At 46.7% G+C, this 22659-nt stretch overlaps 2 protein-coding genes across 2 annotated transcripts in view; one reads left to right on the top strand and one right to left on the bottom strand.

The window, feature by feature from the left end:
- LOC113406544 (protein FAM151A-like) overlaps positions 1-4293 on the top strand; it is a 46978-nt gene extending 42685 nt beyond the window's left edge. The window contains exon 9 of the mRNA XM_026651831.1: positions 4102-4293. The gene's annotated coding sequence lies outside the window, so the exon portion shown is untranslated. The remainder of the gene's footprint in view (positions 1-4101) is intronic.
- The window catches only part of LOC112120556 (acyl-coenzyme A thioesterase 11), a 67990-nt gene that overhangs the window by 28720 nt on the left and 16611 nt on the right, over positions 1-22659 (bottom strand). Inside the window, exons 2-5 of the mRNA XM_024219680.3 lie at positions 14372-14561; positions 10512-10581; positions 1134-1194; positions 445-546 (exon numbers count right to left, since the gene is read on the bottom strand). Coding sequence (XP_024075448.1) covers positions 445-546; positions 1134-1194; positions 10512-10581; positions 14372-14510 — 372 coding nt within the window. The 5' untranslated portion in view covers positions 14511-14561. The remainder of the gene's footprint in view (positions 1-444; positions 547-1133; positions 1195-10511; positions 10582-14371; positions 14562-22659) is intronic.

Consider the following 22659-nt stretch of genomic DNA (forward strand, 5'->3'; position numbering starts at 1 on the left):
AGCTAGGCAGGTAGCTAATCAAAAAACAGTTTATACAGATGTTCAACAAACCCTGCAATATAGAGTAAGTTATTATCACACATTAACACTGTGGTAGCACTTTGAGGCCCGTCAGATCAGGGCCCCATTTTGCTAAAACATATACAAACACAGTCAATACAAAATGACCACTGTCTTCATACATATGCCAAAGAATGGTCATAAATGCTACAAAAATACAACTAAGAATTACATTGTGTCAGACTTAAGGTTCCAGCAGATATCAGTGGTGTCACATAAAAAATAATCTTCACTTGGTTTTATGGGCCTAATCCAGTGCCCTTTGAAGCACTGGATGTCTTTCCAATAGATGCTGGATCAGATCCCAAAAGCAGGTTCTTGTCAGTGCCAAGAACCAACAGGTACAAATTACACCAGCCTGATTTCTGCAGGATCTGTTCCTACCTTGCCAGTTGCTTTGCCTTGTGCAACAAAAGTAGCATAGGCCTTACACACATTCCACTGCTTCCCGCTGCACAGATCTTCATAGCTGACCTGTATGCCAACCTGGAGGGGGTCACAATAGAAAGGCATTGAACAGAATGTGATAGATAGGGGAGACTTGTTCAGTTTGAATTATTTCTATTGGGGGGAAAAGACAGTGTGAACAACCTGACAAGGCACCACGTGAGAAGAAAGTCTGAGGATTCAAATCCAATGTAGAATTATTTGGGAGAGGAAGAGGTCATGTTTGTAGGCTAGCCCTACACACCGTCCTGGTGCTTGGTCCCAGTTTAGCAATTGATAATTTTGATTCTCTTTGCACGGGAACAGTGAGAGCAACGACTGCATTGCAAGTTACACGGTTGTCTAGTGAACAGATCACAAGGCTAGTTCCCTGGTCACCACAATGAAAACCACACATCCCAGATCATACGGTCACTCCCCCGAACAAAGGCGACCAAAACACACAAAGACTAGCAGAATAGAATCACCCTCGAGGGGTTATTACTCGATTATTAAAATGATCAAAGTTAAGGAAAGAGAAGAGAAGAATCCCATAGAGCTGGGTCCACAGTAGCACAGGCATGCAGGGTCACAGTAAAGCTGGAGAGTAGGAAGCCCCACAAGATAGCGGGTTAAAGCATACAAACCTCCATGCTAGAGTTAAAGGCTCGGTTTACTTTGGCTTTGATGTTAACAACTTGCCCAACACTGGAAAAAAAAAATACAATAAGGTGTCAGTGGAAGATGCCAATCGGCCTTGCTAGAGACATAAAACACAAGTTGGAAACCGACAGTGCTACAACAGAAAGCAGCACCTTTCACAGATTGACTATCAGGAGCAGCATTGCAGGTACCTTCTTCTATTGATAACAAATGCAACAGCTTTTGTGCAGAGCTATCATATTGGCCTTAAATGAACTATAAAAGTATACACCCTTCCAACCTAAAGAAATCAGACCAATCCCTGGTCAGAAAATTGCATTTCTTGATTTAGGATACTGCTAGACACCAGCTAGACTTTGCCAATTAATGTGATATAAAACCGAACATCCTCCCATCTCCTTTAATTTCTAGTTTGTTTTTTAAAGGCAAAAAAACAATGTTAATGCTACTGCAACACAGCACAGGTAATCCCTCAAAAGTCAGGAAATATAAAAGTTAAGTAAATCAGCCTATTAAAAGACAAAGTTAACTTGAAATCTAGTCAGTTTTTAAAAGAGCTGGATTCAAAGTAATTTCAGATCCCACTTCTGCCACCAAGTATCTTTACTAGTTTTGGGGGATTTAAAATCCCATTTTCTTGTTTTTCAAAATGTTTCTGTCCCCCAAGTGAAAGACCCATGGAAACTGATGGACTGATTCTACGGAGAAAACAAGGAAACTGACTAAACAAGATGCAAAAATAGAGAAGTATTTTCCTTCCTTCAGATCTATTTCAGTTTTAGCCATCTTAGGTAAGAAGCAGCATGTAATAGGCACTACTGTAGAACAGTCCGGGCACTCTTGTATAACATGATCAGTGTTGCTGCGTCAGCTGGCTCTAATAAGAAAAAACAGTTTGCAAAAAGCTGACGTATTATTGTGATTCCCATTTGCAATCACTGCAGCAAACTTGTGAGTATGGAAGTGGATGTCGTGTAAAGTTTCACTCAAATTTCATTCCAGCTGAGCGTGACACATGCCATACCTATGGCCACTTAGTGAGGAAAGCCATCTATCTCTGATACAGTGCACATTGGAGGCCCAATCCTACAAGGTGCAGAACACCCTAGTTTTTGGGAGCCACCCTGAGAGTTTTTAGGCACAGACATGAGCCCTTGGTCCAAGAGAAGACGTTGCATATCATTAGTTATGTTTTCTAGAAGCCAGAGCAGGGAACGGCCAGCTAACGGTACATTTTACATGCACGGCTCTCGCAATCAATCACACCTCCTTGGGAATGCCGGCTCTTCTCAATTCCAGTGGAGGTTGGCTTGGTGTTGGCATAAAAGTGATCTCTGATTTCAGAAAAAATGCAAAGTTTAAGAGAATGGCCTCCGTGCATGTCAAAGCCAGTAGGTACGGAATACTGGTGTCAATCAGGTTAATGCTACTATAACACACCACCACTAGGTTAGGCCAGCTGCTAAATCTAGTCTACTATTGTAACTTTCCGTATTCATACCAGACATTGTTCTTCCCATGCTGCTGCTGCCAGGGAGGCATTATCTGAATCTGTCTGATACAAAAGAAAAGGAGGGTTTGGGTACCAAGGATGTTGTCCTCTCTCGGTGTATTGTACATCATCTACAGAACTCACTTCACCACATTTTAGGAATAAGCTTTGATTTTGTTGGATTCATGGATTATTTCTGCTGCTGTCACCCTGACTGGGAACTCTGGGGATCAGGGTCCCAATGTGGTAAGAGCTATACAAACAGGGTAACAAGATTACAATTCCTGCCCCAGAGAGCTCACACTTTAAGTTTACGATCAGATGCAGAAGGTGAATGGACTAGACTCAGAAGACAAAGGGAGGGGATGTGGGAGGAGACTAGGAAGAAGTGGTAACACATTCCCACTTTGCATGGTAGAAAGTAGCCCCAGATTGCCCCCTGCCTAGCCTAGTGTTCTCTGTTTATCCAATACTGTGCATTTCTAGAAGTAGTTTTCCATTTGCTCATGTTGATTTTTGCTGCAGACTACATTAGAATGGACAGAAGTGGAGTCAGGAAGTCAAAGCCTTAGTGGGACAGACCTCTGGCCTTAGCACTCCCCTAGCCCCATGAGACCCAATCAGCTCTCTCTTCACTTCTTGCACCTCATTGACAGCTTTTCTAGCACTGGGCTGAATCAAAGGGTATGGCTTCCAGACTCTCTCCTTGTCTCAAGTGGGAGGGGCACATGCTTTATTACTGAAGGGTACAGGAACTCACTCACAGGTCTCTTGAGATAAACCCACAGACAAGCCCTCTTACACACATGCCAGCACACGCTTAAAGGGACACTGTCAATTTGAAATCTAGTCAGTTCTTTTTAAAAGCTAAGTGAGTAGTTTCAGGAACGGCAACTACCCACTGTCAATATCTGTGGTTTTACAAATCACATTTTCCTGGTTTTTAATGCGTTTCTCTTCCCAGTTTGGGGTGTATTGAGGGGGAAATAAAACACCCCATGCACACAGAGGAAACAAAGAGAAACTATAGAACTGATCCAAAGCCCATTGGAATTAATATAAAGGCTCCCACTGGCTTCAGTGGACTTTGGATGAGGTCCACCCTGGGAGGAAGGCCCTGAACTAGGGCTTAGGAAATCTGGGGTCAGTTCCAGGTTCTACCCCAGAGTCCCTTAATGGATCCCTGCAGGTGAGCCCATGGCCCACGCAGCGCACCCCTGGAGCGGTGACCATACAAAGCTTTCCAAGGGGGCAGGTTATTGGCCCAAGGAAGTTTCAGAACTTCTCCGGAGCTGTGTGTGCTCAGCAATTCCAACACTCCTGCAGTAGCAGTGACTAAAGGCAGGAACATTATGGCACAGACAACAGCAGGGTTCAAACCTGCTTTAAAGGTACCAGTGAAATCAAACTAGAGGAGCTTATTGAAACAGGACCTCATGTTTCATGTAATTCCTCCACAGATAAAGATGGCTACAGCTTTTCGGCAGAAGAGCTCTACATCGTTCAAGTAGAGACCCTGCTGCCTGCGTTCCCTCCCACCTCACCGTGTTTTACATGATGGATCTTCTCCAAAGATACACATGGCTGGCCCACAAGTCCTGGCAAGGACGTGAACACACACTGGCACAGCACATGTAATCAGGTGTCCTAGTGGCTGGCTACAAGGTCTGTAGCAAACTGCTAATTACATATGGCTTCCAGACTCTCTCCTTGTCTCAAGTGGGAGGGGCACATGCTTTATTACTGGAGTTCTCTCTCCATCCATGACCAAGGGGTGTGTGTATGCAAGTGGCCACTGCTGGCTCTTTAAGCAAAGCAGACACCGCCCCGAGGCAGTGACCACACAAGGCCGGATAGCACCAATTGTAACGATCACTTCTAAATGTTCCAATCCCTCTGTCTGCAACAGGAGCCCGTTAACCTGACAACAGAGGCTCAGGCACCGATTCCCATGAGCCTGCGGCACTAATGCCGAAAGGGCTACCCAGGTTATTAGGCCAGAATTCCCCCCTCATCCTTTGGCCTCTGACCCTCAGATTATGTTTATTATTAATCCTGTTTATTATGGTGATGCTTAAGGGCCAACCAAGGAGGTGATTGGCGTGGTACACAACACAAAATAGCAGGTAGTCCCCACCCCAAAGAGATGACAGTCCAACTAGACAAGACAGACACTGGGTGAGGGACAGGGCAGAACACACAAGCAGAGTGACCAATGTGATGAACAGCACACTAGTTCCCGTAAATTTTGGGGGGCTGGGTTTAGTTATGAGGGGATCAGCTAAATGGAAAGAAAAGCAAAGGGAGAGGGGACACAGAAGGGAAGAGGAGCAGGGAGAAGAGGGTAACAGGGCAGGTGTGGAGCAAAGACCTGAAGAGATGAGGGAGGGGGAAGCAGAGGGCAGACATCCTGACCTCTACAGTGCTCCCGATCATCCCGAGACACAGAAGGGCTGCAGAAACCAAACAGTACAGCACACACTGATTTAGTGAGATCACTAGGCCCCGTTGACTCCCCCGACTAGGGAGGAGTCCCAGCGAGCTGGATTTCTCTGCCAGACAGTTCCAAGTACTGTACAAGGTCTTGGTCTGCATGGAAGTCAAAGTAGCAGAAAGCCATTGTTCCCCGAGGGCCGCCCCAGCCTGGAAGCCCAAAAACACGGGCTGAGATGTTTTTACCTCTTTTGTTCTAAGCTGAGATTGGACTCCTGAGTGACACCAGTCGTGCATACCAGTGAGCTCTAGAGAAGAGTGGGAAAAGTGTTCTAGGAAAATAACTCCTCGGCTAACTGCTTTCTCCAGATTGTTCAGCACACCACCGTGCAGGAAAGCGCAGCCCTGGCCCATCTTCACTAGGAGATCTGAACACGACTGAACGCGATTCTCCACAGCGCGTTTGGTGACAGGACAGTGTCGAAGAGGACAAGTCAGGATCAGCATTGTGTCAGCTAGTCAGGGGTAAACCCTGCTCCTAGCATGAAGCTCAATGTGACTAGTCCACATCAAGTCCCCTGACTCAATTGTTAAAAACCAGGATTTTAGGCTTCATTAAAAGGTTTCTTTGTGAAGAGGATGAGACCTTAGAGCAATGTCAAGCTTCCAGCCCAGGACAAGCTGGTAATGGGGGGGAGGGATAGCTCAGTGGTTTGAGCATTGGCCTGCTAAACCCAGGGTTGAGTGTTCAATCCTTGAGGGGGCCATTTAGGGAACTGGGGTAAAAATCTGTCTGGGGATTGGTCCTGCTTTGAGCAGGGGGTTGGACTAGATGACCTCCTGAGGTCCCTTCCAACCCTGACATTCTATGATTCTATGACAGCACCATGACCTTGGAAAAGGAGAATTCTGGCTCTCTATCACGGCCAATCACTGGAGTGGTACCAACTAGAGCCCTGTGCAGGACCACTTGTAATCCTGCTCCCATCCCACTCAGTTTAGCAGGACTCAGCTGCCCCCCCTCACATCTGCCTAATGGAGGAATAGCAAGGATTAGCCTCGATTCCTGGTTTCTATGCAGGTGAATTCCCAAGAACCTCTCAGCCCCCTCTCCACCCCAAATGCCTCTGGAAAGTTTTGTGATCTCTACTTGGAAGATCTAGTTTGGACTCTAACTCTTCTAGGAGAATGTCAAATTCTCTCACACTCGTGAATTTGCTACGTCAGGCATCTAACTATCATCATACTGGGCGGCAAAGGAGATTCCCAAAACAAAACTACCAGCTTTTGGAGATTTCACTCATTTTCAGCAAATTAATTTTTCATATAGGGATCTTTTCCCTGCACCACAGTGGAGAAGCAGCAAGGGCAAGTCAGCGGGATTACAGGGTGTTCACCATGGAGTCCAAATCTATATAGGTCCAAACTGGATGGGTTTTCCCTGAACATTTGCAGAAACTCTCATTGGGAGGACTGCTAGTGAGCTCTGATCTATTAGATGGCAATCTGCCTTTCCACCTAGCTCACAAGTAATGCCAGGCCTGAGCCTGGAAACAAATACAAACACAAGATACCTTTCAGGAAAGAGGGGAATCTCTCCCCGCCCCTCTTGGGTTTGGATCTTGTTCAGTCCTACTGCATGCGGAGTAGCCAGCTCAACGGTTACCCTGGAGAAAGGTGGCCAACTCCCATCAGCCACTGGGGCTGGCAGGTTTAAAACAGGTTTGAGCTTGAAGCCAGCTCCCAGTGGCTGGTGGGAGTTGAAGGTATCTAGCTAGCTAGCTAAGATCTCTCCATACCATCTATTGCAACTGGGTCCAACTGCTACCTAGCTTCAGCACCCATAGACTACAAAATTAAAAGGAAAATGTTAAAACAAGAGGGTCACAAATACCTGTGTTTAAAGCTTATTTAAAGTAAATGGTTGAATCCAGAGGATTGATTTAGTTACTTTAACTTTAAGCCACCTCAGAGCACTCTCTAAGACATACTGGTAAGGCTGTACATTCCCACGGCATTCTATTTATCAGCTGTCCACATAACTAGGGCCATAAATTCCTAACACATAAAGGTGGCACATTAAATGATGGTGTCTCCATCTTTGGAGCACAGACAGAATGCAGCGGAATTGGTCTTCAAGATGAAATTATTTTAAACAATCACCTGGCCATTTTTCACTTTATCTCATCAAATAAAATCAAAGTCTATTAACACAATTAGCAAAAGATTAGTGGGAGATTCCAAAACCACCAATCATTCTTTTTTAAAGCTTCTCACAAATTAACATTTCCCTTTATTAATTTGATTTTTACTTATATTGGTGACTATCTTGGATTCCCTTTGTGATTTTGCTATAGATTTTAAACTAAACGGAGGATTGGTGAGAGACATCAAAGTAATAGCACGTGAGACAGCTCTCCATTCATCCACAAAAGTTAGCAGCATGAGCAGAAGCAGTGCCTACTTCTAGAAACAGGGCTCTGTTTCTCATCTAGTCAATCTCACACAAAGATGGTCTAGGAAATGGACCAAAATACCCAAATCATTTCGCACAGGCCACCTATCAGTAGCCAAAGTGAGAACTTTTATCACCACCGGCCTAGGACAGATTTGCACTATTGCCCAAGGACGGCTCCACAGCTACTCCCAATTCCTGAGCCATCTAGATGTCATTTGTCTATATTTTATATACTGATAGAGCAACAAAAGTACAGTTGAACATATGATATGTTAATGTTCTGTCTGGGGCATTGCAACACTGAAGAGGTTTTGTCAGAGGATTTTTCATGCAGTACATGACTGGTATGCCTGTAATTAATCCTAAGCCACTACTTTATTGAACTAGCTGTCTTCTGGGTCTCTTTCAAACAGAAGAGAGGGGTTTGATCTAGCTTATTATTACTTCACTAAGTTTGCTGCTAGATTTCCTATTCCAGCCGCTACAAGTTAGTGCTGACACACACACACACACACACACACACACACACACACACACGCACGTACGTCAAGGTTTGGTTTAGAAAACAATCCAAACAAGTGACTGAATGCTCATCTCAAGCTCTCAAGGCTCAACAGCTGGCTGCTTGTCTCCTGAGCACAGACTGGTGCAAAATTTCTGATGCTGTGCCTTCTACTTCCTGTCAGGTTAGAGATACAGGTACCACCTATCCTCTGCCTTCCTGGGTCTGACTGGGACAAGAATCAGATGTAAAATAAATGGAATGCATTAAAAAAATAAAAATAAGCCTCCAATAAGGTTTGGCTTCAGGTTTGGGTCAAGGTTCAGGTCAGCTCTCCTATCTGAATCAGTTACCCATTAAGGGACTGTCCATTAGCACTTAATGCACCATCAGGATTTTCCTAGGAGGTCTGACAGGACAGAAGATGCATGACTGGTGGATGCAGCCACTACCTTCAGGAGCAGCCGTGCATTTAGAGCCATAAGGATGGTTTATAACGGTAACTATGTCAGTGTAACCAACCAACTGGCCAACAGTTCTGTGCACCTAAAATAAAGGGTTTGTCCAGGGCCGGCTCTGGGCACCAGCCAAACAAGCTGGTGCTTGGGGCGGCACATTTTTAGGGGCGGCATGGCCGGCGCCAGAATGCCACCCCTAAAAATGTGCCGCGGCCGCCCTCGCTCACCTCCGCTGCTGCTGCCTGGGAGGGAGGGGGAGATCCCAAGCGGCCGCGGCGCGCGAAACAGCTGTTTCGCGCGCTGCTGCTCCCCCTCCCTCCCTCCCTCCCAGGCTCTCAAGCCTGGGAGGGAGGGGGAGGAGCGGCGCCCGCGCCGCGGCCACTCGGAGTCTCCCCCTCCCTCCCAGGCTCTCAAACCTGGGAGGGCGGGGGAGATCCCGAGCGGCCGTTTCGTGCGCTGCTGCTCCCAGACTTGAGAGCCTGGGGGGAGGAGGCAGGGCTGGGGATTTGGGGAAGGGGCGGAGTTGAGGCAGGGCCGGGGGGCGGCCAAAATTGTTTTTGCCTTGGGTGGCACAAATCCTAGAGCCGGCCCTGGGTTTGTCCACCTTAACTGGGATAGTAGCTCCTAGTCATGCCATGGAAATTAGAAGAAAGGAAAATATGCAATGAACTAACTGACCTTTTCTAAATTGTAAAAGGGCTTGAGGACATTAAGATATCTTGTATCTACAGCTCTCAAACCTGCTGATAGACAAATGTTGGCCTGAGCTCACGGACTGTGTGTGTCCCTTTAATAATACAATACCTGCAAATCACAGGTAGCCTTTAATGCAGCATTAACATTTTCAGGGAAGTGCTATCTTGGATTGCTTGCACTCAAAGTTCAGAAACTTCGCTGGATCTGAAGTTATACATTCAGTTCTTCACAGAGCCACACACAACTCTCACACTGTAGGAGGCATTAGATCTTGTAGGCCAGTAAGATAATGAATAAGTCCACATGCAGTGCAGTACAGTATTTCATTCAACAAAGCTTATGGAGACAGCAAGGATTTTAGAATTAAAAGTATTTCTTCACTTCTGGCTGCACACTAAAATGTTACATTACCGCACGCCATTAGACAACTTCTGTGTTCCACCCCAGAGCTGGCTGCATTTCAGCTGTGGGTGAAGCAACGATCCCTGTATCTCCTTACCTACTCTTCCTGGAGTGTTATCGGGTTTAGTTGATGGTTGTCAAGGGAGATCCTTGCATGAAAAGGTGCTACAGAGGTATTTACAGACAGACTTGTCTCCTGGGCTATAAACACTACGTCTACACCGCAAAACACAAACGAAAAAAAGCCATCCCTGAGGCGGCGGCAAGGTTCAAAGCCAGGGTCAAGTGACTCGGGCTCCCGCTGTGAGGCTAAAAATATCAGTGTCAAACATTCCCACACAGGCGCGAGCCTGGACTCAGCAACCCTGTGAGGGGGATGAGTCTCAGAGCCCAGGCTCCAGCCCAAGCGGGAACATCTACGCTGCTCTTTTTAGCTCCAGGGCATGAGCACAAGTCAGTTGAGCTAGCTTTAAGACTCACTGCCACAGTTACTGAGGCAAGTTTTTGGCAGTGTAGATATAACCTAAATCAGAGGGGGTTTCTTGAACAAATAAAAGAGCAGCTAGATTATGAGGAAAAACCAGGAGGATAACCAAGCAAGAGCCTCCCAAACGAACTAAACATCAATATTATTAGAGAAGTAACATGAGGCTGTTTGTTGTCAGATCCCAGAGGGATTCTAGCCCTTAATGTGTAGGTATATTGCAGAGCCCATCTCAGACCCTGGGTTCAAAGCCACTGTGTCTTACACTCCCTCCCCTTTCCTGTGGATTGGGTTGAGGAGGTGTGGTTTATTTGTCCAGAATAGAAGGGATAATTAACATGGTGTACAAACTCCAGTTCTTCAATATTTGCTGCATGCCAAAGAAGAGACTTTTTTCAAAGCCAGCAAACTGCAAGAGAGGAAAGCAAGGCATTTACCTAATCGTGTGCTCAAAATAGATATCATCCACAGAAGCCGTGACGCAGGGGCAGCCAGCATGTCTCTCAGCTAAAAAGGAGAACAAACCACATCAGTTACCTTCAGACAATCAGTGCACCAAACAAGCGGACTTTTTCTGTTCTTGCAACTCTAGTTGCAGACTTTGAACAGACACAAGTAACTCTCGTCTCTGCAGATCCACATTGTCCAGTGTGTGTAGGACACTGGATTCCCTCTCTGTTGAGGGTCTCCACAGGTTCCACGGAGAAGATGCCCATTTGTACTTCCCTTAATCAAAGGCTGTATGTGTTTAACATTAGCCAGCATACAGATTACCTGTCTGATCTTTCCAGTCAGACAGACATACTGCTCAAGTTAATGGAGCAGTTTTCTTAGCTGATTTTCCCCCTAAATCTGTCAAACATATTGTAACAGTTAAACCAATTGTACATTCTACCAAACAGAGATAAATTAGATTACATGTTTAAAAATTATATCAGTGTGTTCTCCAGTCTCCCTCCACATTCTTGTCTGTTGCTAGGATGTGTATTTATCTTGTAAGCAATTGGTGGGTAGTTTATATTTTAAAGACATCCTAGCTATACATTGGAAACTATCTCGTTATCTCCTGTGGCTAGAAGATCTCCAAGAGCGTGGGTTCTAAAAATACGAATACCAGCCTCTTATATAGTGCTTTTCATCAGCAGACCTTAAAGAGCTTCACAAGCGTGAGTGTATTTAGCCTCAAAACAGCCTTGTGAGGTAGGGAAGTGCCGTTATCCCCATTTTTACAGATGGGGAACTGCAGCACAGAGAGATTAAGTGACTCGCCTAAGGTCACACAGAAAGTCTGTGGCAGAACAGTGAATTGAAGCTGGGCTCCCAAATCCTAGCCTAGCACCCTAATCACTGCCCCATCCTCCCTCTAAAGCTTTTGTGGAAGTGCAATCCCCGAAGTGGAAACCCAGTTAAGGACAGCATCATGTATCAAGCTCTTGCCAACATTTTACTTAAAATCCCAATGCCCATTCAGTTTTTACAATCTCATTTGATAAGGAAGCATGACAGCAGGCAAAGGCCCTGGGTGCCAAGTTTCAGCTAGAAGCGATGCTTAGGTCCCTACCAAATTCACAGCCATGAAAAATGTGTCACGGACCGTGACATCTGGTCTCCCCCCATGAAATCTGGTCTTGTGTGTTTTTACCCTATACTATACAGATTTTGTGGGGGAGGCCACGATTTCTCAAATTGGGGGTCCTGACCCAAAAGGAAGTTGCGGGGGCGGGGGGGTCCGCAAGGTTATTTTAAGGGGGGGGGTTGTGGTATTGCCACCCTTACTTCTGCGCTGCCTTCAGAGCTGGGTGGCCGGAGAGCAGTGGCTGTTGGCTAGCGCCCAGCTTTGCAGTCAGCAGTGCAGTAGTAAGGGTGGCAATACCATATCATGCCATCCTTACTTCTGCACTGGTGCTGGTGGCAGCTCTGCTGGGATCCCGGCCAGCAGCCGCTGCTCTCCAGCTGCCCAGCTCTGAAGGCAGCGTCGGCGTTAGCAGCAGCACAGAAGTAAAGGTAGCAGTGCCGCAACCCCCCCCTAGAATAATCTTGTGACCCCCCTCCCCCGACTCCTTTTTGGGTGAGGACCCCTACAATTACAACACCGTGAAATTTCAGATTTAAATAGCTGAAATCATGAAATTTACTATTTTTAAAATCCTATGACTACAACATTGACCAAAATGGACTGTGAATTTGGTAGCTATGCTGTATGTAACTGACAGATAACCCTTGAAAACATGGTACTGCGAGTGCTGACACAGCCTTAGCAAGCACCGCATGAACACCATGCTGTGACAGCACCAACAGCCGGACACTGCAGCCAGCTAACCTACAGGACTATTACAGTGACATCTGAGTCTCTCATACACACAGGGAAACAACGTCACCATTTCGGCCCTGCCAGCATTACATTTTCTAAGAGGGGGTTCTCCAATCTTTTCCTTCTGTGGACCACTTCATAGGAGCCTTCCATGGACCCACCTCCCAGACCATAAAGACAAATTCTAAAACTATGGCATCAGAGTCTTAATCCTAGAGCAGAGTTTTGTTACAGTAGATTGCACAATTGTCTTATCTTTGGGAGAGCTCTCAGATCTACCCATCCACCTCTTAAGAAGCAGGATCCTCTTCCATGCTAATCCTACTGGGATCTCACTTCTTCTGTTTCTGGGGAACTCCCATGAGAGCGGTTTGCCAGGAGTTCCCTCACCATCTCACTGATGCTTTGTTCTGAATTGCACCCCCAGGTCTCCTTCATATCTGATGCCCCAATAATCTGAAAACCCCGTTCATTTAAGGACTAGATCAGCCATCCCCTTTTATCTGCTTCCCCTCCACATATAAGTTTTCCTGTTTGTTTTCCCCTTTCGCAGTCATGTTAAGATACAGAACTCTTGAACAATATGTCCCATAGTCTGAACACACTCATACACACCACCCTGTTCTACTGGGACAGAACTGCTGTATCTGACAAGATTATTGGTTCATCTAGTTTAGCGTCCTCCCTTTGGCCCCAGTTCAGCAAAACATTTCAGCAGATGAGAGTAATCCCATCCCTCTCCAGCAAAGCACTAGCATGTGCTAAACTTTAAGAGCAAGTCCCCTGATTTTAATGGCACACACTTAACTGTTTTGCTGAATTGGTGTCATATGACTGGGATGCAGGCAGTCACGCCTCGTGGTTAGAACAGGCGTCTGCCCTGAGGTTGGCACTCATGCTCTTGAGTCACTACAGGCTGCTTGACAAGCACACTCCTGTATTAGCCAGGAAATGGACTGGAACTTTCTAATAGCAAGAACAAATCTGCTCACTTGTTTTTAAATCAATGCTGTTCCTGCATATTCTCACGTTTCCTCTGTTAACACTTGATCAGACAAAAGTCCTGTAGCAAAGGCTGTACTTTTAGCTCTCTATTATATTTTAGGCTGTCCATTCTCAGAGGTATCCTGTCCACAACAACTTCCATCCCTATAGATTGAGCTCTTATGAGCTCATCAGATGGGCAGAGAGGAGAGGGAGCTGGGGGGAGGGGAGGGGAGACGATCCCACAGAATGGGGAACCCCATGACTCATTTGAAGACAAGCCAGGGAGATGGTACCATGGTGGTGTCCCATAGATGTTCAGACCAAGCACTGAACAGATCAGTATTGAGGTACCTGGGAGTAGAAATCTGACCAGTTATTAAAAGGTTACATCCTTTATTCAGGACCATAATTGTTCTCTAGTCTCTGTAGAGAAATGAGGAGGTACACCAGCTGATTTCATGGCCAACAGGAAGGCTGATGAGCTCTATGGAGAATGGAAGTGAGTGAAAGAAAACAAGGGGCAGACAGTGCACAAAAGATAGTTTGGCTCAAAACCATCCTGGCCCACCTTACAAGCAGCCCTGAAGCCCTGAGCTAGCCCAGCGGATGTTAGCGTTGCCAGATGTCCAGTTTTCGATCAGAAAGTCCAATTGAAAGGGGACCTGTACAGTGTCCGACCACATGTACTGACTGGACACCAAAAGTCCAGCTACCACAGTTGGGGGGAGGGGAGGGGCTAAGTCACCAACCCATGCCACCTCCCACCTGCATCTGGTGGGCAGGCAGGCTCCTGTCCTAGCCCTGGAGCAGAGGGGAGGGGAGAGAGCAGCGAGTGATGGGGACAGGGCCTCGGGGGAAGAGGCGGAGCAGGGGCCGGGGAGAGGTTCCGGCTCTCCTGCTGCAGGGTCCGGTTTTCAGAAAGTAGAAAGTTGGCAGCCCTCGGGCGTTGCTTCTGTGCAGCGGGTGGGTGGCCAAACTCCGCGGCGCAGCTCCGCTTACCAGAGAGGCAGGCTGTGGTGTCAATCCACTTCAGCAGCTGCCCGATGCTCAGCTCGCCGCGGTGGTTTGTGTGGCACGGCAGCACCAGCTGGCTCATCTGCACCTCGGTGGGATTGCGGTATCGCTCCCCTCTCTCCATGCCCAGTGCCGGATCGGCCAGGGCCCCGGCGGGAAGTGCGGACGCTGAGCCCTATTGGGGAGAACAGACCTGGAACTCAGCCCCTGCGGCAGCGAGCAGGGGCCCGGCTGCAGCCTGCCCCACGCCACAGCCCTGCACAGGTTTGCAGAGGGGCAGGAAGGGCTCGGGCCATCTCAGACGAAGTGCTTTGGAGAGAGGGACTCTCTCCCGCACCCCATTGAGAGAAGCAGCATCTGCTTGCCCCCTTAAGGCTCAGGACTGAAAAGGCCCCGTGCCATCAGCTTGCAAGGCTTGTGGCTAAGAAATAACCCCCTGTTCTAAGTGCAACAGTCCAGGTTAAAACAAACAAACAAACAAACCATTTTTTTAAAGCAAGATTCCCTTTTCCCATTAGCTTCGGGGGAGAAGAAAACCACACTTTGCTCAGCTAGAATGCAAAGATGGGGAGTGTCAAAGGAGCCCCAGGGCAGCAAGTCCCCAATTCCCCAGTGACACTGAAATTCCATGGAACTGAGCATCCAATTCGTAAAATCCCTCCCAGAGCATGGCTGTAATCAGGAGAACGCCTGTGTAAAAGTGGCACCTTCTTACATGTGTATCACTTACCTGACTGGCAAAAAAGCAGTTTCTCCTTTCTGATTAGCACAGTTCTGCCTTAGGCATCATTATTTATCATCTATATAGCACCGAGAAAGAGGTAGGGTGACCAGATGAGAGGGAGAAAATATCGGGACACATGGGGGGGGGGGGGGTTGGGGCGGGGGGAGCAAAAAAAAAAAAGGAGGGAGGGCCCCAACGAGCTCGCAGAATTGTCAGACCACAAACTGGGTCTGGACCCAGACTGCCCCAAAGTTTGGGGTGTGGCGGTGACCAGTGAGGTTTTGGTTCTGGTCCACCTCTAGTTACCAGGCAGGAATTGGAAGTAGTGCTGGGCAGAAAATACTCCCTTCTTTTCTCCCTTGGAAAATCTCAACAATGAAAACCAAAATATTTTGATTCAAAAATGGCACCTTATGGCTGCTGTAGTCCCATGGTAGGCCAGGGCCAGGGGCTCCTGACACTTCCTCCCCTCACCAAGAATGGAGAAAGTGGTGCATTGTGGAAGGTATAGTCCAGCCAGAGAGCTTATCCCATGAAAGAGAATGGGAGCATAGGGCAGCCGGGACTACAACTCCCATGAGGCACCGCAATGCCATTTTTTAATCAAAATATTTCAGTTACCAGCCAAAATATTTCAGTTTTCAGTATAGCATGAAATATAAATTCTCCACAGAAAGCTGACACTTTTCAAAAGAAAAAATCATTTAGTCAAAGACCCAATTTTCTGTTAAAAACAGTTTAGATGGAAAGTTTTCCACCAACCTGCCTTTAAATCAGAAAGCAGAGCATGGTTTTCAGCTCACAGGCTGTTTGCAGGGCTGGCCACTCCAGTACTCCCTGAACACTATCAGATCAACTACAGACCCTACATTGCCATGCCTGTGTATAGTCAGACTGATAGGAACAGCAGCAACTCACGCAGTAGTTTATTCTACTTACTATGTACCATAGTTGAGCCTTAGGCTCTTTAAAACATGATACATTCCACATCTTTAATAAATAAAATAGAAAACAGCAACACACTAATCTACTTCTCAGAACTCTGTGTTTTACTAGCCAGATTATCCATAGATCTGGACCTTTCTACTTCCCCATTTGTTTGGTTCCTTTGGCTTTATGCAAATTGAAGGTCTCTGACTCATGAAGCCAAATTTGTTCCTGAGTGGAACTCCAAGTAAAGGGACACGAACCTCATCAATAAATAAAAAGTTGAGAGAGAGGGAAAAAAGCATATGTATTTTACTTTGCTTTGTAGATGCACAGTAGTTTGTATCTACCCAGCTTCATACCTTCCTCTGCAAAGTCAGTTTCCCGTTTGAGTCTTTCACAAAGCAACAAGGGGGGGGGGGGGGGAAGACAACCAAAAAAGACAACCAAATACAATTGTGATTGTAAAGCCACAAAAAAACAGCAGGGACGGGTTCAAAAACCTCATTTTTTAAACAGACTAGACAACCGTGCTGTGTCCTTTTAGATCAGTGACGTTACACCAGGGATGAACTTGACCCCCGATGAGTAACTGACCAGACACAGCAGTCTAGATTTTGTTCCTGAACTTTCCTCTTCTTTCTGAGCTAGCAGCATCTCTCTTTATACAAAGTCCTTGTTGCAGCAGCGTCTCTTTCGTACAGCCTGCAGACAACATTTAAATGGTTTGGTTTCTGTTGAAACGTCCCTGTCCTTTGGGCTGGGCACAGCTGAGCACAGCGCAGTCGCTCGAAGCAGCTCTATCCTCCTCTCCTGCATTTCTAATAGGAGAGCTCCGTTTCCATAGCTACTGTTATACGACGTTCCAGAAATGGTTCAAGTCTCAGGTTAGAGATTACAATGTGTGTCAAGTACATTTGTATTAAAAAGATCACACCATCACCCAGTGAGCTGGAGTCCAGGTCCTCCACTAGCCACAGAGCACTGCAGGATCGCTGCATTCCCTGGAATTCACAAGCCACAAGTGTTACATGCCAAGAGGAGCTCAGCTTTCGTTAACTCTTGCGGAGTCTTTTTGAAATCAAACCTGCTAGTCCATTTTGTGACTTCCCAACCTCCCCACGCTGGCAACATGCCAGAAGACTATTTTTAGAAGTCAGCCTTAAAGTTACAAACCAGCCAATCGGTGTTCAAGACCTGCGATGGAGAGTAAGCAGTATGTGTCTCTGCGGAGCCGTCTTCTTTTTACAAGCTCTTTGTGTTGCTAGACCTATAGGAAATAAACTGATAAACCCATAGGTACCAAGAATGAATTTCCTTGTCCCGCACTAACCCTCACACTGATGTAGCAGTGGCCAGGTATATTATGGAGAATTTATGCCTTTGGTATTGGCTACAGCCAGAAGTATGACACCAGGTTAGGACCAATGGCCTGCTCCCGCTTGACAACGCCTCTGTTCCCGACATCTATGCAATCCACAATCACATGGCATTATCTGCTGTGCCAGGAGAGAAGAATACCTCTGATTAAATTACAGCATGCTGCACAGGACAAGGTTTATGAGTAGCCACAGAGCCCCGGCAGTCTGCAGGATTATTCGAATGGTAAGCAGGGAAGTTGGATGCCATTGCAAACAGAAACACAAGATCATCTCGGTGGACACAATATTTATTAAGCATTTTTATGACCTTTAGAGACAGGCAGAATGGAAGCTCAAACCAGACTCCGAGGTTCAAAACCTTCCCAAACTTCAGTTCACATTCCCTCCTGCCCTTGAGTCCCATTTGTCATTCTGTACTCCTGGCCTGCAGCCAGTGCCAGAAGCAAAAAGTTCCACCAAAAAAAATGCCACGAGAAAGGTCGTTCTTGCTTTATTTCTGGCCCTTCTGAAGCAGGAAGCATTGGGAATCTCAACCAGCCGGGTCACGGGAGATTTCCAGACTCAAGAGCTTTTTGAAGAGAATCTAGGTCAGAATTTTCAAACTCAGTTGCCTAAAGTTACGTACAGGAATAAGTGGCCTGGTTTTCAGTGATGCTGAGTATCCGCAGCTCCCCTTTGAAATCAGTGCAAGTCATGGGTGCTCAGAGCCTTTGGAAGAAAAAGAAAGTCAGGCCACTTAGTCCAGTGCCTCACTTTATGCTCTTGAGTTTGAAAACTCTAACCCACGTATTTAAGTGCCTAAATATGGAGTCAGCTACTGAATGTTAGGCACCCAACTCTGAAAATTCTGCCCGCAAACTTTTGGGGGCTTCTGCGAACTGCTGCCTGTGAGGTTCGCTCAGCAGTTACCTTTGCTCTGCTTTGGTGACCAGAACGTTTATACGGATTTAAGTTTGCTACTTGATCATTTATACTCCTCGTGTTTTGGTTTGGATGGACTCAGCCTTAGACTTGAATGGAGAACAGGGTGACCGGACAGCAAGTGTGAAAAATCTAGACAGGGGGTGGGGGGTAATAGCAGCCTATACAAGAAGAAGAGCCAAAAATCGGGACTGTCCCTATAAAATCGGGACATCTGGTCACCCTAATGGAGAAAGCTATTCTTTAGGCAAGTTATACCGCGGAATGTTTCTCGCCTGTATGAGCATTTGCAACATACAGATTTTCAAAAGGACTGTCCCATTCTAAAACTATCTTGCATCTGGGCTTCAACCCCTCCCCCTAAAAGCCTCAAATATTTACACATACAAATCAGATCTCCCTCTCCTCCACATCTCCCAAAAGATCATTTTGCTTTTTGGGCCCCAACATAGCTCTATTTGAGCCTAGTCTTCTGGTTGTTGGATTTTTATAACGCACAGCTACTGCAAACTGAGCTGGCCTTTCCTTGAACGCCAGAAGATTTGCCCCTTTTAGCAGGAAGCTAAGATGTGCATAGAACACAGCCTCTTTTTCATTTAAAGAATGAAGTGGCTAACCTGGAAGCCTGGAAGATGCAAGAGACACACACGAGATTCAGATTTAGAACACGGGTGCAAGTGAATTGGGGAAAGAAGACAGCAGCCGCAGATTTCAGGGGCAGGCAGTTTGCTTCTGCCTGGGAGGGACATGACAAGTCTCTCCCATCACTATGCTAGCTAGACTACTGTGCACAGCCATCACCATGCCCTGCTTGGAGGAACGCTTGTGACTTTTCGGACTCCTGTCGCTGCGCGCTCTCTCCAGCAGTGCAGCAGAAGGTACATGAGAAAAGAGCACACTGAAGGCGTAACGGGAAAAGCAGGAAGCGAGCAGAAGAAGAGTAGTAGTGTGTACGTACGCACACACACACATATATATATATATAGGCAGAATGTGGCAATATACAAACATCTGCGTCATACTTCCCTCATTTTACCCATCCTGCTATTCTTACCCCCAAAGTATTTCATAACTCAGGGCTATTCCATTTTCAGAGGTTTATCTGGTCCAACCCTCGACTACTTTCTGCTAATGGCCCTAGAGGGCTGTATGGTCCCGGTGCTAGAGACACAGACAGGTTAGAGCAGCGGTTTTCAAACTTTTTGTATTGGGGACTCCTTTCCCACAGCAAGCCTCTGAGTTTCACCCCCCCTTATAAATTAAAAATGGGGGGGGGGTAATTTAATTTAATGGGGGCTCAGGGCTGTCAGCCGCATGGAGTTGAAGCTCATGACCCCCATGTAACTACCTTGGAACCCCTGATGGGTCACGACCCCCTGTTTGAGAACCCCTGTATTAGAGGGATACATACTCTCTCAACTGGAAAATCCTCAAAAATAAACTCTCTCTCTCTAAAATAATGATGCCCTCCTCCCAAAACAGGCAGAGTGCTGGGGCCGAGTCAGTCAGTCAGTCAGTCAGTCAGTCACACACACACACACACTAAACCCAAGGTCTGATTAAGTCTGGTTGTGCAGCTAGTAGCACAAGAAGTCAAAAGCAAAGCAATGACCCACAAAACTTTCATGCACGTCACCAGGGCCGGCTCCAGGCACCAGCGAAGGAAGCAGGTGCTTGGGGCGGCCAATGGAAAGGGGCGGCATGTCCGGGTCTTTGGCAGCGGGTGCCTCAGTCCCTCTCTTCCTCTTTGAACTGCTGCCAAAGAGGAAGAGAGGGAGCAAAGGACCCGCCGCTGAATTGCCGATCGGCTTTATCTTTTTTTTTTTCTTCTTCCACTTCGCCACTTGGGGCGGCAAAAAAGTTGGAGCCGGCCCTGCACGTCACCAATCTTGTATCAGTGTCACCAGGATCTTGCTGCAAGAGCCAGGCTGATCTGTGGTCTAGGGAGAACAATTCCTCCAAAAGAACGTGCCATGCCCCTGAAGAACTTCAAATGCAGGATGCACCAGAACTCCCTGGGAGTAGGAATGTGGGTTTTGTTCACTGGAAGGAGCTTCATTCATTACAGAGTACTCCTATCTACATCTATGAAAATGAGTTACTAGAGAACATGCTGGGAAATGGTGCTCAAGAATGCACAGTGTTATTCCTTGGATTTGTAGGACCAAGGCAACTTATTGTGCACTGCAAATACCTTCCTTGAGCTGCTCTTTACAAAAGTTATCAGCAAAAGCCATCATGCTCCAAAATTATGTATCACCAAAAGAGAGCTTATAGAAATTAGAGTACAGGCTTGTTTGCTCTGTGCTCACATCGGTTATCCTGGTGATGGACTTTGGATCAGTCCCTGCCTTTAATGGAAAGTTGCCCACTGATTTTAGAGGGCATTGGATCAAATTACTGACCATTCAATCTGAAAGGCAGTGACACCACATTCAGAGTTTAGTACCACCTTACTGAACAGGTGAGAGTTGCTGGCTTTTCTGGGCACCAGGATAGCACCACTGGCACTAGTGACAGGATTATGCTTTGTGTTTATGCTAGGAGTTATGTTTTATGTGGGATTTACTGAGGGATAGTGAACACGAAACATCCACCTCAAGGGCCTCTTTTCAGAGCAGAGCTACACGACAGCACACTGAGGTTTGCAGCAGAAGGCAAGCAGAGTGCAAATGGTGATCTGTGTAAAATCCTACCACATCTTTTCAGCAAAGGTAAGATCTGCTAACTGGCAAGCCAGTAAAGTTTCATTGTGATCGAAGTTCGCTGCCACGAAAATACGCAAGACATTCATTCTACCCCTGCCACAGCGTTGTGGAAAAACCAGACGACAATATTTCTGCTGTAGAGTTGTAAACTCTATTGCAATCCTCACCCCAACGATCATCGTGGGCTGCCACTAGGGTGACCAGATGTCCCGATTTTATAGGGACAGTCCCAATTTTGGGGTCTTTATCTTATATAGACTCCTATTACCCCCCACCGCTGTCCCGATTTTTCACATTTGCTGTCTGGTCACCCTAGCTGCCACACCTCTAAGAGGTGAAGCAGGGCACCACACAGATCGTTGCATGAGTGGCAATAAAGCGTGGAATGAGCGGTTTCCCTAAAGAGATGGGAGAGGTTTGAAGGAAAGTATCAGCGAAGTTCAGATAAATACCAGGTAAACCAAGAAGTCGCTGGAGAGTTGTCTGAAGCCCTGTCCTAAAATACATTGTTTCTTGTGACCCAAAACAGCTTTCATGAGATGATCTTGGAAGTGATTTCAAGAAGCAGGTTGGGGCTGGAGGGATGCGTGGAGTGGGCCTGGCGTGGCGGATACTGTGCCTTTGAACAGCAGCTTTTTATTAACCCAACACCCCACTTTCACAGGCTTAAAGTGACCAGAAATCAGACCCTGAAAAACATTGTAGGACACAGAAAACATTTGGAATGGTGCGTGGGGCTTTAGGTTCCCACTTTAGAGTCACAAAAGTGACTCTGTAGATTACTCTTAAGCCATGGAGACACCGTCTCCCCCCACACAAGTGGGGAGTATGCTGCCTCCATACACATAATCCTCAGTCCTGTATGGCCCCAGAGAATGAGAATCAAAAGGCACATCTCCCCTTGTTGTAAGATAGCAGGCTACCACTAGAGTCAGCGGACCACCATGTGACGGGGTATTAACCCTTATTAGGGCAGCAGGGGGCAACTAGGAAGAGAGTGATCTTCATTATATAAGGACTAGAGCCAGAGATTGCATGACAAAAAAAATCCAGTGAGTAGCTTCCTTTAAAGCGAAGTGCTCTCATGACAAACCAAGGAACAAGGCAAAACTATCTCCAGTGAAGTGCTGGAGATGTATATCACTTGTGCCTGAAGAATCTGAGTCCACAGAGTTCAGCAACATTACTACAGCCCCGCAGGAGATGCGCAACCGAGGCAGCCTGTAGTTGCCGAGCCTTGGGCTGGGGGGGGATACAGAGTGCTCAGCTCATCTCCACATTCTTTCTTGTAGCTCCCAAACGACTGTCAGAAGCTGGCATTTAGAGCAGCGTTTCTCCAACTCAGAGACTGACTCAAGGGGTTGGATCTCTGCCAGGGAAGGCATGAGCAACGTCAGGGTGGTGGAGGAACTGGTAGGAGAGCTGTTTGTGATCTTCAGACCAGTATAAAAAGTTGAAAGAGTCCCCAAGTGGAAATAACCCAGCAAGAAAGAAAAAGCAGCAACAGCCCCTGCTCATATACTTGAAAGAGACTAACAATCTGCACTGCTGTTTTCTTTGGAGGAGAGGGTAGAAGAGATTCCTTGCAATCCGTGTTATAAAGGTAACCTG

This window comes from Terrapene carolina, unplaced genomic scaffold, assembly GCF_002925995.2.
Source record: "Terrapene carolina triunguis isolate 2854851 unplaced genomic scaffold, T_m_triunguis-2.0 Scaffold103, whole genome shotgun sequence".
In the NCBI taxonomy this organism is placed as follows: Eukaryota; Metazoa; Chordata; order Testudines; family Emydidae; genus Terrapene; species Terrapene triunguis.